This window comes from Apteryx rowi, unplaced genomic scaffold (assembly GCF_003343035.1).
Source record: "Apteryx rowi isolate R43461 unplaced genomic scaffold, aptRow1 scaffold_43, whole genome shotgun sequence".
NCBI lineage: Eukaryota > Metazoa > Chordata > Aves > Apterygiformes > Apterygidae > Apteryx > Apteryx rowi.
The window spans coordinates 694804-709750 of NW_020450683.1; the positions used below are offsets into that span (position 1 = coordinate 694804).

Consider the following 14947-nt stretch of genomic DNA (forward strand, 5'->3'; position numbering starts at 1 on the left):
AACCTTGTTTTAGAAGTCTCTAAATGTCTCACTCCACTGTAAAAGAAACAATATTTGGTTTTAAGAGGGGAGAGTGGCTGGAGCCTGTGCTTCCCTGGAGCTGTTGGATGAACCGGGCTGATACAGGGCGTCTGYGGTGCCGAGGCCGGTTGGGCGACGTGGACACGTGGTGGCATTCGCGCCTGGCCAGGCGGAGGGACATAGGGATGGGGGGGTCTGGCTGTCCCATAACCACCTGGCCCGCAGGCTTCCCACAAGCATCCTTTCCCTCCCCGCAGGCTCAACACTTTTGACGGCCTCATCCTCTTCGAGTTCAGGACCAAACCGTCCCTTTCCAACCCCAAATATCTGGGTAAGCTGACGGGCAAGGGGGTGGCTGGGAAATGAAGCCGTGGGTCTCCCTGGCAGCGAGGGGCGTGCTTCACCCTGGGAGGGAACGGGATGCACGGGGACGGGAAGGCACTTGCCGCTGCAGAGCACACCCATAGCATTTAGACGGGGAAGACACCGGCCTCGCGGTGGGCTCAAGGGGGTTCCTCTCGCCTCCGGGGGGGCTGCTGGCCACGGAGCTGACCTACTTCACCAGCAGCATCCTCTTCGCCGCGCTGCTGAAGTGCTGGGTCTGGGGCCATGCCCTGACCGTCACGCTGCTCCATGTGCTGCTGACCTGCCTTGGTGAGCGCACGGCTGGGGTGAAAATTTGGGGAGAGGGACACCACTTTTTGKGCCCTGCTGGTGCTAATGGAGCAGAGACAGCGCCATCACCCCTGCGGTAGCCTTGAGACACTTGCCCAAGGACCACGGCCTGCCTTCTCCTGCGCTTTTAAATATTAAATATTGGCTCGTGCACGAAATACCTGTGATTTAGCAAGAGGAAAGGGCTGCACAGCTCTGTAGCTTCGCTCATTAGATTTGCCATGGGATGCCCTGCACACCAGCTCGATCCCCGTGTCTGGGGGAATCAACGGCAGCAGTGCTGGCCAGGCCACGGTACCTGGCCTGCTCCTGGGCCAAAAAGACAGATGGGGAAGGGTAACAGAAGTAAATTAAGGGATGATGGATGAATCACACAAGGAACAGCTGAGCAGATGAGGGTTTCCTATAGCAGAAGGGCAGCTGCACGAATATCCTGCTTCAGCAAATTCAGCAGGTTAGCTACCCCGGTCCTCATTCGAAGCCTAGTGACACTAATGGGAGTTTTTGCATGGCTGCAGGTGGGTTTGAGGTCTGTACTGGGTTTGAGATCTTAACCGTGCTTGCCAGGGGGAGCAACACTTACAATCTGCCTAGGCAAGTTGCACTGCAGCACTTCACACTTTGATCACAGAAAAATTTATTGGCAGCATCTTAAAAAAAAAAAAACACATTGATTTCAAAGAGATTTCTCTGCAAATCTCACACTCATAGTGCCAGTGGTTTAGTAACAGCAGCAAAAGTTAATTCAAGTCAAGGTACTGCAAAAAGCCACCCCTTTCCTACACGCATTTGAGACTCCAGACAAGGGCAATGCAGGCAGCTGGTCTCCTGCTGAAGCCTTGGACCCAGCACCCAGGGCCAAGGCACTGGGGAAATTCAGCTGCAGGCCAGGAGGAGAGTCCCATCCCTGGCTCAAATGTGGGGCCACGAGTCAGGGTGCTCCCTGAGACGTCTGCTCTGTCTTGCAGTGACGGGACAGCTCCCGCTGGCGTGGCAGTGGTGGCTGGCGCTCAGTAAGTCTTCGTTTCTGCCTGTTTTTCTGCCACTTTTCCAGCCTTTTTCTCTGGGCAAAGCCCTCCAGACCCAAACCTGCCCAGGGTAGTCTGGGTCAGCTGACCTGGCTCTTGGCCCCCTGGTAATGCCACGAGGGTCATGGATGGCAAATGCTTGCTCGGCCTTACATGCACCTTCCTCTCTTCCAGGGAGCGGGTTCATCCTCATGGTTTGCACTGGACACTTCCTGACCTGCTCCATTTGTCCCCACTCCGGCTGGTCCACCTTGGAGAGTGACACCACAGGCTTAGAGCTGTCTGTCCCATTGCACCCCAGCCTGTCCTCCCCGCAATGCTTCCAAGAGGAGTGTGTATCCTCCTGGCATCCATCCGGCTCAGCAGTTCAACGCTGAGGCTGGCAAAGATGGAGCCACTGCTCCTGGTGGAGGCGGCTGAGGAAACGCACGTGGAGGAGCGTGCGGTTCACGCTTGTGAGCTGAGAGGGGCTGTGTTAGCAGAGCAGCCTGCTGGCACTGGGTGACCCTGTAATCCTCCGCCAGCGCTTTAAAGTTCATGTTTGCCTCCGACCCTCTGTCTCATTGCATTTAATCCGCGACGACTCGATCAAAGCAATACGCAGGCAGGTATCGCTGCCACCTCAATACCATCCCGCTCGTGCCAGTGGTGCCCGTCCCTATGGTAGGTCCCAACCAGCAGCTGATGCCTGGGAAGAGTCTCACGTTGCTCTGCCTGGGCGACCACTACCTCCCCGGAGCGAGCGCGGAGCCAGACACTGGTTGGGGCTGTGGCACGGCCGCGCAGCGCTTAGCGAGAAGCCACCCAATATCAGAGCGGGGATGGGAGTCTCCAGTCCCACTCTGCTGGATGCTGCCGGGCCTCTGCGGGTTGAGGGGTGGCTGAGAGCAAGAGTGCCTTTAGCAGCGGCAGATGTGGCTGTGCCGGTGCTGGCTCAGAGGTAGGCAGCGACCAGCCACACGCTTCCCTGCAAAGCGACCTGAGAACAGCCTGAATCACCTGGAGGTGACGGCAATACAAACAGCAGAACGAAGGTTCGAGCTAGTGAATGAGGCAGAAGGCAGCGATCAGCCATCCTAGGTGGCAGAACAAACCCCCGTTGTGCAAATGCGCCCGACTGGGAACTTCTGCTCTTCGCGGCCTTGGCTGCCCGATCGCCTGTCGTCACCCCAATCTGCGATTCCTGCAACAGCCGCCTCAACACCCTGAGCTTTCCATTGCAATGAAACTAATCTAAGCTAAAGCGAGGTTGGAATCTCTCTCCAAAAGCAATAACTTGCTCTCATAGTGCCATTTATGCAAAGTTGCAGAGGCTTTTAAAACTTTAAGTGGGCAAAAATGGATGGATCTATTTTTTTTCCCCTTAGTACCTTCCCCTGCAGACAACACGGCAAAGGGAATGTTTGCAAGCCGGCTGGGATCCAGCTGCAGGGTCCAGCAAGATGGGAAGCACCTGCAGTTCAGCCTGCTGCTACACCCGAGCCCTCCCTGGGCTCGGGGAGTCACAGGATGAGTATCTGTTTAGACGATGTGAACGGCTTCATGGAGGCCTCCAGGGCTGTCCTGTAGTCCTCGAGCGGGACCTCCGTGCATGCTGGCGCGGTGAGCTGCCCTTTCCGAACGAGCTCACACAAGCTCTCTACCATGCTCTTCAGGCTGTCCTTGTCTGCAAGGGAAGGAGACAGCTTGCAATAAGCCAGAGCCACCAAGCAATTCCCGGGCAAAATACCTGCCAAAACCCACACCGGAGCGGGTCCTGGTGGCACAGGCTCTGCAGCCAACACAACCCTGGGGTGCAAAGCGCATGCACCGTGCTCCCAGCTCAGGCATTTGGGATAGGGCAAGTGCCCCAGGTACGTGAGCACCAGCCCTGCTTGCTCACTTGCTCAGCAGCAGCTGGCACCCATGGGGCAGCGCAGGGCAGGGACTGCACATGGGTGTCACCTTCAGCAGGAACGTCCCCCCCAGTCCCTGTACGACCTGCACTGCCCCGAAGAGGGGCTCCCTCAGCTTCCCGAACTGCCCTGGGGTGTGTGGCCACAGGTCGCTGCCCGGCGCACACTTCTGCTCCCGTACCCATCGCTGGCCGCTCTCGGGGACGCAGCATGGAGGGGGCAGCAGCTTTCGCAGCTCTGGCTCAGTGAGCCAGATGCTCTAGTTTGCCTGTCCCAGCAAAGCTGGGCCAGTGCTTTAGGTCCCTTCTGGGACATGGCCTGGGGAAAGATGAGCCAATTCAATGTGCTGCCTCAACTGGACTTCCAAGGGGCTGTAGAAATGGCTCTTGGACCAAGTGTGAAGCTGCCCAAAGCTGGTGGCAAACAGGACGATGGGCCAAATTCACACCTGGTGCGCAGGTGGCTCTTCCCACCCACCCCCAGTGAAGTCAATGGACTTGGCTCCATTCGCTCCAGCAAGGCTTGTTGGCTTTGCAGCTGTTTTACCCATGCCAAGTGTGACAAGACAAGGGGAACAGTAGGAGGTATGAAGAACACCAGGAGGCATCTTCTTTCCAAGCTAGTGCTGCAGCCTCCCGGGCTGCACTTCAGCAGGTCTGAGAACTACCAAACTCACGACCAAAGAAAGAGCAAACAGGGAGGGTATCCCAGCATGGGAGTGACAGGTCAGCCATGAACATGTTGACCCACCACTTCAGTGACATCCTTTGGCATCTGTCCACATCTGCGATGGCGACTGCCAACTTACTGTGCATTTGGTCTTTCTTCCACTGGGTCATCCAGAATCCACGGAGCTTCACGTCCTTGAAGATGAACGCGCTCTGCAGAAACAGGGAGACGCTCACCACTATGCATTTCCATTCTGCACATGCCAGAAGGCGAGATCTCCCCCCAGTATATTTCTAAGCTCTTGTAAGTTTGACAGCGGTTGAAAGGTGGCAATGAGGATCTTCACTCTTCTGTTAGAGCTTTAATTTGTGACAAATTCACTTTAGCAAGTTCACATTAATGAAACACCTCGCATTATCCCAGGGTCTCCATGGCACCACAGCTCTGAGCTGCTACAGGTCCAAGGTTAAAGGGGCTCTACCTTGCCAGAATAAAACGAGATTGCAGTCAGAGCATAGAGGGATACAGAGATGTGACTCTGATATGCAAGATCAGCTTGTTTCAGGGAGCGCTTGTTACTCAGTGTCTGCTGGGCAACTTCCCAGGCTGGGAGTTCACACCAGCCAGTTCCTTCATACATAATGCAAGAGACCTGCGCCAGAGGTGCAAACCAGCTCATCTTGCAACAGCCCCAGTCAGTTAAAAAAAAAAAAAGTTTGGAGGCTCTGAATTTGATGTTCAAACAACAGATGGTGGCAGATGCACCCTCCTACTGAAGGAAGGCAAGAGCTGAGCTCATGTGGTCCTTCCAGCAAGGGCAGTGGTGCTGAGCAGGAGCTGAGAGGATGACGGGCAAGCAGCAGCTATGGAGGTGCTAACACCTTGGAGCACCTGCGCATCGGCAGCTTGGCAAAGTGAACAGCCTGTAGCAAGAAGTCTATTCAATACCGCGGCAGGTCAAGAGCATCTCAAATACTCACCACAGGGACCATCACAGGCTGCTTTGCCATTCCTCCATAGGTGACCATGGTCCCTTTTGGCCTGGAAGAGAACTGGGTATTCGGGTAACCGCGATCTCCAACACAGGTCTTTGACCTCACTTGTTACCTCTCCCTCTGTCATACCCAAACCCATCGCTGTGCAGGTGGGGCTATCCTTGCACTAAAGGCTCCTCCAAATATCCACTGAACTCTGCCTTCTAGATTTCCCCTTTTCCTTGCATGCAGCAGTAGCTGGATTTGCTGTCAGATGCACCAGCCAGCCCTTGAACCTGGCCAGGGCCAGAAGGACATTCATAACTCAGATTTCAGACATCTTTTGCCTCATGCCACTGGCAGAGAGGTTTGAGAAAAGTGAGAGATGGGGTGATGATGGGTTAAGTTATTATTTCCCAAGACTTCTCCCTTTGCGCTCCTTTTCCCTCACCAAAATCCCAATGAGGACCAACATCAACTAATAACATCTCCAGTCCCCAGCTGAGCTCAGAGCACTCTGGAGCAGGCCCACCCTGGTGCTGACCCGAAGCCTGCGGAGAAGCCACATCTCAACAGCCGGGACGAGGAGCCAAACTTACTGCAAGTGCCGCAGCATCTCAGTAGTGCTTTTCCCTCCGACGCAGTTCAGGGCGAGCCGGGGCTTCGGGATGCTCTGAAAGAGTCGTGGTTTCAGCAACAGCAGTGGGGAGCAGTGCACAGAAAGAGAAGTTTATTAAGAAGGTCCCCAAATTTTAGGGCTCTCTTGAGCGTGAGACCACAGCTCCTGAGGGAGCAACTGCCTTAACCCCAGTGTTTACTTGGAGACAGCTAAGAATCACAACCAGAGCCAAAAATCAACAGGCTGAGCCTCACAGCAGCAGGGAAATCCCCCAGCCCTGCAGGGCTAAATCCCGATCCAGAGAAAGCTCAAGTGAAACCACTCCAAGGGGAGCAGGAAAACCCATGCCCAGGAGGATATTCCCCATCAGAGACATTTACCGCACCTCTGCGAGGAAAGGACATTCCCTGCAGTACGTCAAGGTGCAGCACTTCACTGCAGTGCCTCTACCTCCAGCGTGGTCCCCTCAGAGACCTTTTTGCTGATTTAACTGTGAAAGCTGCTCCTGGTGCAGCCAGCTAGATGCCAAACACACCGCTCAGCTTGGAGAAGGGATGAGAGGTAACAAGGTAATCGGAGCGGCGGAGATGAATACGTCCTAGTTTATCGCCAGTAAGGCGACACTTTGCGAAAGGCACTTTGAGACCAGGAGTTTGGCAGATTGAGCGCGTATTTCTATTAGCAGATGGGCACATTCAGTTACACGAGAGGATAATACACACAGTAACTAGTGACTTAGAGGAAAAAAAAGCGCAAGAACACTATTTGTTAGCTTTATATCCATCCCTAATGATTTACAGCCTGAACACGATGGTTGCCTGCCTAGAGATTAGGAAGAGCTTATTTCATATCTGTCCTTTCCAGCATCCTTGCACCGTTGCTCAAAGTACTGAGCTACAGGGACAGCCTTGGACTTTCTCTCTGGAGGGATCAACAGCAAGTACCTTAAATAGGTCTTTCATGTCTGGCTTTCTCAGCATCTCTTCTGTGATGACGTGGTCTGCACCAAGGGACATCAGTCTCTCCACCAGCTTTGGGAGATCAGGTCTGGAGGGGAAAAAAAGACAGAGGAGATCTGATGAGCCAGAAAGAGCATCACCTTGATCTTCTACTTGCTCATATGTAGATTAGGGAGGAGACGTGGTAGAGCAGAGGCTGGGAGACATCTTCCAGCCCCTCTCTGCCGCAGAAGCCTGCCCCAACCCCAGCTGCTGCCGACGGGGGTCTCCTCCCGTCTCACCAGCATTGTCGGTGCTGTGGCAGCCCCAGCTATTCCTGTACGTGGCTTCCTGCTGGAAAAGGCTTCCACGGCCCCGTGCAGGGATGTGACCAGCTCCTGCTCCCCCACACATTGGTCTTTCCAGCCTCAAGTTATTTCTACCCCTGCTTTGGACTGCAAGCGCAACGGGCCAAGACCAAATCCCACCCCCACACTTGCCCATCTCCCTCCAGTCCCCTTTGCTGGTAGGGCTACGTGTTCCCAAGGTCCCTGTCAGAGCGACCAGGATGAGAAGCTGGTGCTGGGGACGCAGGGCAGCTCTGCCTTCGAAGGGCGGCTGCATTTCGTCCGTCTCTGCTCACCATCCTTCCCTGCCCCTTGGAAACCTCCTCCCTTCCCAGGAGGAGTCTCCAGCTGTCCACGCCACGCTCACCTGTCTCGGACCACGTTGATGGTCCTGATGCCGAAGGCTTTTGCGATCTGGATCACAGCCTGGCCCACGCCACTGTTGGCAGCATTCTGGATGACGGAGTCGCCTGCGGAGCGGTGCAGAAACCGGCTCAACTTGGCCTTTGAGCTCTCCTGTGGGACCGGTGGCCTCCCACCCGCAAGCTGAGACCCAGCCAGCGCAACGCTGAGCCCCACGCTGTCCCTTCTCCCTCGGGGAGGGGACAGCGACTGCTCTGCCTCCACCTCTGCCTGGGCAGCCAATGGGGAGGCTGCTTGGGTCAAGGTTTTGGTGCAGAAATGACCAAAAGACCCACCAAAACTCGTTTCCTCCACGGTCCCGCATGCAAGGCAGCCTTTCAGCCAACCCTGAGCACGAGGTCTAGTAGCTTTTGGCAAGGGAACCGCAAGCGATCGTCCCTCTCCTCTCTGGCCACCCCGACTCCCCTCCTTGCGGTGCAGGATGTTTGCCAAGACTGGCCGCGGTGACGGCAAGTCACGCGTCTGCTCCCCCATCTTCACGAGACGGGCCGCAGCAACGCCACGTAACGCTGATGAGACCCTCGGGTCCCCGCAGCCCCGCACGTACCCGGCCGCAGGGTCTCGAAGTCGGCCAGCATCCTGTACGCCGTGCAGGGGTTGACGCTCAGGGTGGCGGCGCAGAGCACGGGGATGTCACCGGGCACTCGCAGCAGGGTCTCTTCGGGGAACACCGCTTCCGTCCGCCACGTCCCTAGGGCGGAGGCAACGTTTCACCAAAACGGAGAAACCCACCAACGGCCGGTGCCCAAAGCAATTCACAGGCCGCAGGTGAGGTTTCGCTGCAGCTTCAGGCATTTCTTGCTAAGAAAGATGCAAAAACGCCGTAGGAGCTCAGTCTGCATATAGGTTTGAAGAGCATTTTTGCAAACGTCGCGTACGCTTGGCTGTCAGCGCACGATCCGCAAAGTCCTGCCTCCCCTCCCTGCAGCACGGCACAGTGACCACGGGTTGCTTGGTGGCCTCCACTGGGCTCGTGCGTCAGCAAAGACGCCGGGGCCGCAGGGAGCTCCCACAGCAGGTATCCGCACCCTGCCCCGTGCCGCTGGTGAAGCGGCTCTGCTTTTGCTTCCCGGGATTTGCCGCTCCGGGGGCCGTCGCGTCCCGCACGCCAGCGCCTTTGGTGCGAAACGCGCCCAGCATCCCGGGGTGGGAGAGGTTTCCCCCAGTCCGTACAAGCACGGAAGCACTGGGATGCCGTTTCCGGGGTTTCTAAGCAAAACGCTATCGTACACCTCGCGGCACACGCTGCCTTTACCTCGTCAGGACACCTGCGGGAGACAGGAGACGAATCCCCGGCTGCCCAGGGACAAGAGAGATTTAATACCCAGAAAAGTCTACTCATTTCCTAGACACGTAATAGGACTGGGGCTCCTTGAGCGCAGGGAGCGCGCAGAGCTAATGGCAATACTCCATATCCTACAGATGAGCCCATACATTCAAAGCCAATTTACTCAGATTGAGTGACTCTACATTTATATCCGATTTAACCCCCTATCATCCATTTACCTTTTTCATGTTTAAAAATATCACGTTTGGATCTCGACTAGATAGCTTTCCTCCTCCCATTAAGTGGAAAAGCCTTTTGAAAAGAAACAGGCAAGGAACAAGCTCTTACGCTAAACCAGAACCGGCAATTTTTCCTGGCCATTGGCATTTTGGAGTAGCACGAGACACATTTGTTTAAAAATGAATTCCCATGCTTTCCGCATCAAAGCGCTATTAAGGAGGGAACTGTAATGAGATATAACTATGACCTTGCGCAGGTTAAATGCTTTATCCCGCGTCTGCGAAGAAGCCATAAGGAGATGTGACAAAACACAGTTGTTCCCAGAGAACAGCAGATTGCTATAATGTTTTATAATGGTTCAGAAGGCCCGTAATGGCTCTACGCTGCAGAAAACCAAATTATTTCTGAATTCAAGTTTAGCGCAAGCAACGGCACCGCCACTGCTCCTCTCGAAAGCGCGCTGGGTTCTCGCGTTACGGCGAGCGACGGCGATGAGCGGGCATGTCCCACGCGAGCTCCTGCGCCGGCGGTGCCGATGCCAGGGAGCACCGGGGTGACAGCAAGGCGCAGGGACCTACATGGTCCAAGGCACCGAGCTTTTTTTTTTTGCACCCCGCATTTCCCCGGGGCTCTGCCATTCCTGCGGAGGAAGGGCGATTGCAGCAGCGAACGCCGGAGCGATTGCAGCCTGATTCACCGGGGCTGGGTACCGGCTACCGAGCTCACTTAAAAAAAAAAAATAACGCGTTCAAAAACAAGCGGCAGAAAGAATAATGCTTAAAACTGCATATAAACAGGTAAGAAATTAAGAGGCCTTTGTACAGCTCCGCAGCTATCCAGATGCTTCTCGTCTGGGACAATACAACCCATTATATTTATGATTAGGCTAATATGGCACTAAATGGATTCCAACTGCTGCTTTCCTCGCCTGGAACAGTCTCTAATGGAGTTTTTTTTCTTTTTAAGTCACATCTGATTAGATGGAATTGCTGTAACTGGGAGGTACACGTGATTATGGCCATGCTAAGCAAATACAGCCCTTGGGAGAGGAAGGATTTTGCTCCAGAACAGCACTAGGGCAGACAAACTCCTAATCTCTTGAGCCAAATCTGAAAGCACTGGTTCACAAGGGAGGAAGAAGTCTGCAGGAGCATTGGGGAGAAGCTGGGGACAGGAGCCTTGTGCTTTACTCAGGGCATGGGTTTGCTCTCAGCTCCACTGTAACCTTCCTGCATGGGCTTGAACAGCCACCAGTTGTGTCAAGCACCCCGAGAAGCCCCTGGGATGAGGTGCTACGGGAGAAGGCAGCACCCAGGAGGACCTTGCTGGTGACCACGGATAATGCGGGGTCTAGATAGCTCCAGGGAGGATGGGAGCAACCAGCTGCTCCAGACGTGACCTCTGAAATACCTGCAGCACCCTTTTATTTTGGGAAAGCCATCTTCTGCTCCACCAAACGCTGGTCCCTGGTAGCCAGCTTAGCAGAGATGTTCGTGCAAGTCTAAGCGCTGGCACCATCCCCACAGCTCTGCCCGTCACCGCATATCAGTGCGTTTCCTACTTGATAAAGCACAGGCAGGTGCCAGAAACCCCATGTCCGTTCCCCACCGAATGCCGCTCTGCAGCGTGCTGGGGAGGTCACTACTGCCCCAGGTCTCAGCAAGTATCTTCCTTGTCGAGACCTGGGGTGAGCTGTGCCCTGTGCTGGCCACGGGCCGAGGTCTGCAGTGGACGAGGCCAACCAAGAGCCATCGGGCAGCTCGTGTCATCGTCCCCATCTGCGCAGCCAACAGAGCTGCTGCTCTCGTGCCCTGGACCTGTCCCCAAGAGTTTGGGTAGGAGCTCACCGAGTCCAGCATCCGCTGGGATCACCCAGTCGCCAGGTTTCATGGATGTCACGCAACTGCCGACCTTCACCACTTGGCCAACGCCTTCGTTGCCTCCGACCGCCGGCAGCTCGGAGAGGATGGCGTACGTCCCTGCAAGGAAGCCAGACCGTGAGGAGCAGATTGCTTCGCACCAAGCCTGTGGTGAATCACAAGCTTCTCCTCTTGGAGCGCTAAGGGCTAGTCCCAGGAACGGGGCTCTGAACCCTTCGAGACCATGCTGGGCACGTCACAGGTGGTCTAGCAGCCCACTGCGTGCCCGACGGCACGGTGCCCATCGAGGGGAACGAAAACTAAGCTGCTTGGCAGCAAAGAGCCAGTGCAGCTGCAGAAGCCAGGTTACCTTGGATCATGTTGATGTCCGCTGGATTGATAGGGGCTGCTAACATCTTGATGTGAACATCAGAATCCCCCAGCTTGGCCACCTCTAGGTCTTTTAGTCTGAACAGGGACACACAAAGAAGTGCATTAATATGTGCTCAGCTGATGTCTTCTGCATGTGGTAGAACTGAAAAGAGATTCCCCTATTTTGTCTAAAACAGCACTATTTTCCCCACATCTTTTGTTTTGCCATCACCTCGGCCTGGTCTCCTTTAGCAAAAAACCCCCCACATCCCACCTAAGACAACTGCATCCAGACTCCACTGCTCCCCAAACCCAGTCCCCTCCGCTTGGGGACCTGTCCTCGCCATGCCTTCTTCCCAGGGAGCTGCAGGCACTTGTGCTGGGGGTTAGGAACGAACCCAAAGTACTTCTTGCATGGAGAAGAGCCCCTCCAAGGCAGGAGACCTCTCCAACCCCTTTGCCACAAGGCTGTTTTAAATCAGACGGAGATGCTCTTACACTGGAAGAAGAGCAGGGTGAGCGGAGTTGTTAAACTTAGCTTATCACCCTCGGAAAGAAGGGATGGACTCCCACAAACCCTCTTTCCTCCTGGAGCACACGGCCGTAGGGAGAACAGCAACATAACACTAGGGAGCTGCTAAAACTTTTGGGACGCTTTGGACCTTGCAACCACGTAACTCCGAGCACCCAGCAGTTCTGTATCATTGTAGGAAGCAAAGGAAGAAAGACGGGGAGCAGCAAGAGGTCAGACCACTCACGAATGGAGAAGAGTCCCGTTACCGTCTGTCCTACCTCCCGTCCAGGGCAAATCCATCGAGACTTGCCCGTTTGCAAGACGAGGGCAATTTTAACTACATTTGAGCGAGCTACTGGCTCGGCGAAGGAGGTGCTGCGGACCCTGCACGGCCACCAATTTTAAGAACCGTTATTTGCTGCAATTACCTCCTGCTAAGTACGTGCCATCAGGAGCAGCATACGCAATTCTTTTCACAGCTTGTCCTGTGCCGGCAAAGCGTTGCCCCCCTCTTCCCCCCGTGAAGCCGCACGGCTGATTGCTAGACAAATCTGAGCTCCGAATCAAACAGCACGATGCACTTGTCGGGAGGCTTTTAGCATGCGGGAATTTGCATCCCGTCATCAGGCTTTTAAAGACCCCCCCAAAACTGTATCGAGAGTCTCATGGGGAACTGAGCCAAACAGCACGTCAGGGCACCGACCCCAGGCGGGACGGGGCGAGACGACCACGCTCGCCGGCAGCTCCGGGTGCTTGCAAGCGGGACGCGGCTCCGCGGCCGACGGGTACAAGCAGGAGTCCCGATTTCCGTGCGCTTTGCTCAAAACCGGGAGTTTTTGGCAAGGTGGCCTTCACCCGTGAATGAAGAAGTTGCTTCCATATAACATCTCGGCAAAAAGCATCAGCAGCTGCTGCTTAAACCACCTGCCAGAATTAGCAGAATAAAGTGGGTTTCTTGTAAAACTACCTCAAAGTGAATTCAAAGAGCATTGCTAAGGTTTCTCCAGGAAAACACCGTAACTCCACTCAAAGCCTGAAGATCTCCACGGCTTAAAAATTAACATTACAGATGCATCGGCTCATTAGAGGCATTACTGGCTGCACTTCTGAAGGGCAGCTGGAGTCCGGTACGGTACTGCGCCATCCTCCGAGGAGTTTCCCAGCTGATCCCCTCTCCAAACCTGCTCCTCAGCCATGCGAGGCTGATGGGCTTCCGACATCCACCGCTCGCGGCGAAACCCTGCCAGGCTGTCCCCCCCCCGCGTCCCTGGGAGCGCCAGCAACGCTGTTTCCACACCGTGCATTTTTTTGCTGCCTCATTAGGCAGCGAATTGCAACATTTGAGGCTTTCCCAGACTTTGCGCATCCGAGTGACTCAAGTCCCTTCTGCTCCTTAGTGCACGGAGCTGCAGACTGGCAACGTTGCAGCAGGCGCTTGCTGGACCGCGGAGCCGGACTCCGGCCGTAGCCAGCGTTTTCGAGGAGTGATCCGCGGAGACCTGTGTCCCCCTTCTCCTCCCATTAAATTATGGGGAAAACAGCCTATATTGAGATTACAATTAATTCTATCCAGCACCTTGGGCCGTCAACCTAACGGCGAGATTTTCACTGCAGCATCCAACATCGCGCCTCAGTTCCTGGCGCTGATATTTCGGCACGAAGAAAGAGTTTCTAAGCTTAGAGGCCTCTTGAAAATATTGCTTTTACAATAGAAACACCGGCAGATTTGGGATCGACACCGCTATAATCGAACCCACCGACCTGGCTAACAAAACGCGTCGTGCCGTTAAGCAAAGTAACAGTCAATAACCTTAATAAAACCAGCAAACGCTGCAAGAATCTCTTGGTTCAACGTGCTCGGCGCTGGCCGTGCCCCTCACGGCTCGTGGCACCCTGCTTTAGCGTTAGGGGGAAGTCGGATCCCGAACGGCGTTTTCGGAAAGCGGCAAGAGCTTCTGAGAAACGGCATGAGGAAGAGTCACGGGGCAGGAGGCGCCTTGCGCAAGAAGCCGGGCTCCGCACCCGGCGCCGCGGCCGAGGGCCCCCGGCAAATCGCGCCGACGAGCGCCGTTACACACGGACGCGGCCAAAAGAAAAAGCGAACCTCCCTCCCGAAATACCAGGGGTTTGGCGTCCGGATAGGCAAGTCCTCGACGTTTCCTCCCGTGAAAAAGAGCATAAAGTCTGCTAAAAGGTCATTTCCCTTTTGCAAGGCTTTTCTGCTGTTTTAGATGCAAAAAACCCTGCATCAACACCCCCAAAAGAAACGTTAGTCTCACGGCAGTCTAAGGGCTTCTAGTTTTAAAACACGGCAGGGGCTAACGTCTCTTTTTCGATCCCACCCAAAACATATCCTTGCTCCCATTTCTTTCGTTGGAGCCGCTTCCCGCGGTCGCTCCCCGTCCGGGTCCCCGAAGGGCTTTAGCGGGCAGACCTTTCCTGCGCTATACTTCGGAGGCGGGATGCTCCGTGTCCGTTTGCCCGGCGAGCGGAGGCGAACAGCGATGGCCCCGGGGGGAAAAAACCCTGCAGAGAGCAGCCGCCCTGCAGGAGAGGATGGAGGAGAAGGGGAGAGCTTAACTCCAGGGAGGAAGAGTCGCGGCAGGGCAAAGCAATTCCCTTCCCGGCTCTGGGAAATGACGGAGGGGTCTAAGAACCAGGAGACGGCGTCGAGGCATGGGAAGAGTCAGGATGCTCTGCAGACACGATCCATCCCCGCGTGGTTTTTGCCCTCCCCGGCTGGGTTAACACAAGGCATGAGAACTGCAGCAGTCATAGCACATGTGGCCAGTGGCACCACGGAGGCGCCGGCTGTTTCGCAAGGCCGCGCGGGGGCCGGGGCCGAGCCGCCACTTCCCTCCAGCGGGCAAAACCCACCGCTCTCGTTTCAGCATCTTTCCCCAGCGATTTGAGGTGCCGCCCGGGAAAATCCGTGCGGGCGGCGCCGGCTGACGCGTCTTCTGTCTCAACGCCTCGGCGTCCAAGCCCCGTTTGGCAGCAAGATGCAAAAGGCTCCCGAGCAAAAAAGCGGAGGCCACTTTTTTAAAAAAAAAGCAAATCGAATGAGCCACCAACACGCAACTTATCACAGCGCAGGGATAACGCA

General features: G+C 55.3%; 1 protein-coding gene across 2 annotated transcripts; it reads right to left on the reverse strand.

The window, feature by feature from the left end:
- Window positions 1-1324: 1324 nt before the first annotated feature.
- Window positions 1325-14347, reverse strand: MECR (mitochondrial trans-2-enoyl-CoA reductase). 2 transcript variants are annotated; one of them, XM_026076381.1, is made up of 10 exons: window positions 12270-14347; window positions 11326-11423; window positions 10944-11075; window positions 8137-8280; window positions 7534-7636; window positions 6826-6928; window positions 5862-5935; window positions 5269-5329; window positions 4428-4500; window positions 1325-3390 (listed from the first exon to the last, which is right to left on the reverse strand). In XM_026076381.1, exons 2-10 carry the CDS (start codon window positions 11369-11371, stop codon window positions 3227-3229), a joined length of 900 nt encoding a protein of 299 aa, XP_025932166.1. In that variant the 5' UTR covers window positions 11372-11423; window positions 12270-14347; the 3' UTR covers window positions 1325-3226. The 2 variants fall into 2 exon arrangements, with proteins under 2 accessions (XP_025932166.1, XP_025932167.1); XM_026076382.1 differs by having other exon boundaries at window positions 14276-14293.
- Between the last annotated feature and the right edge of the window lie 600 nt (window positions 14348-14947).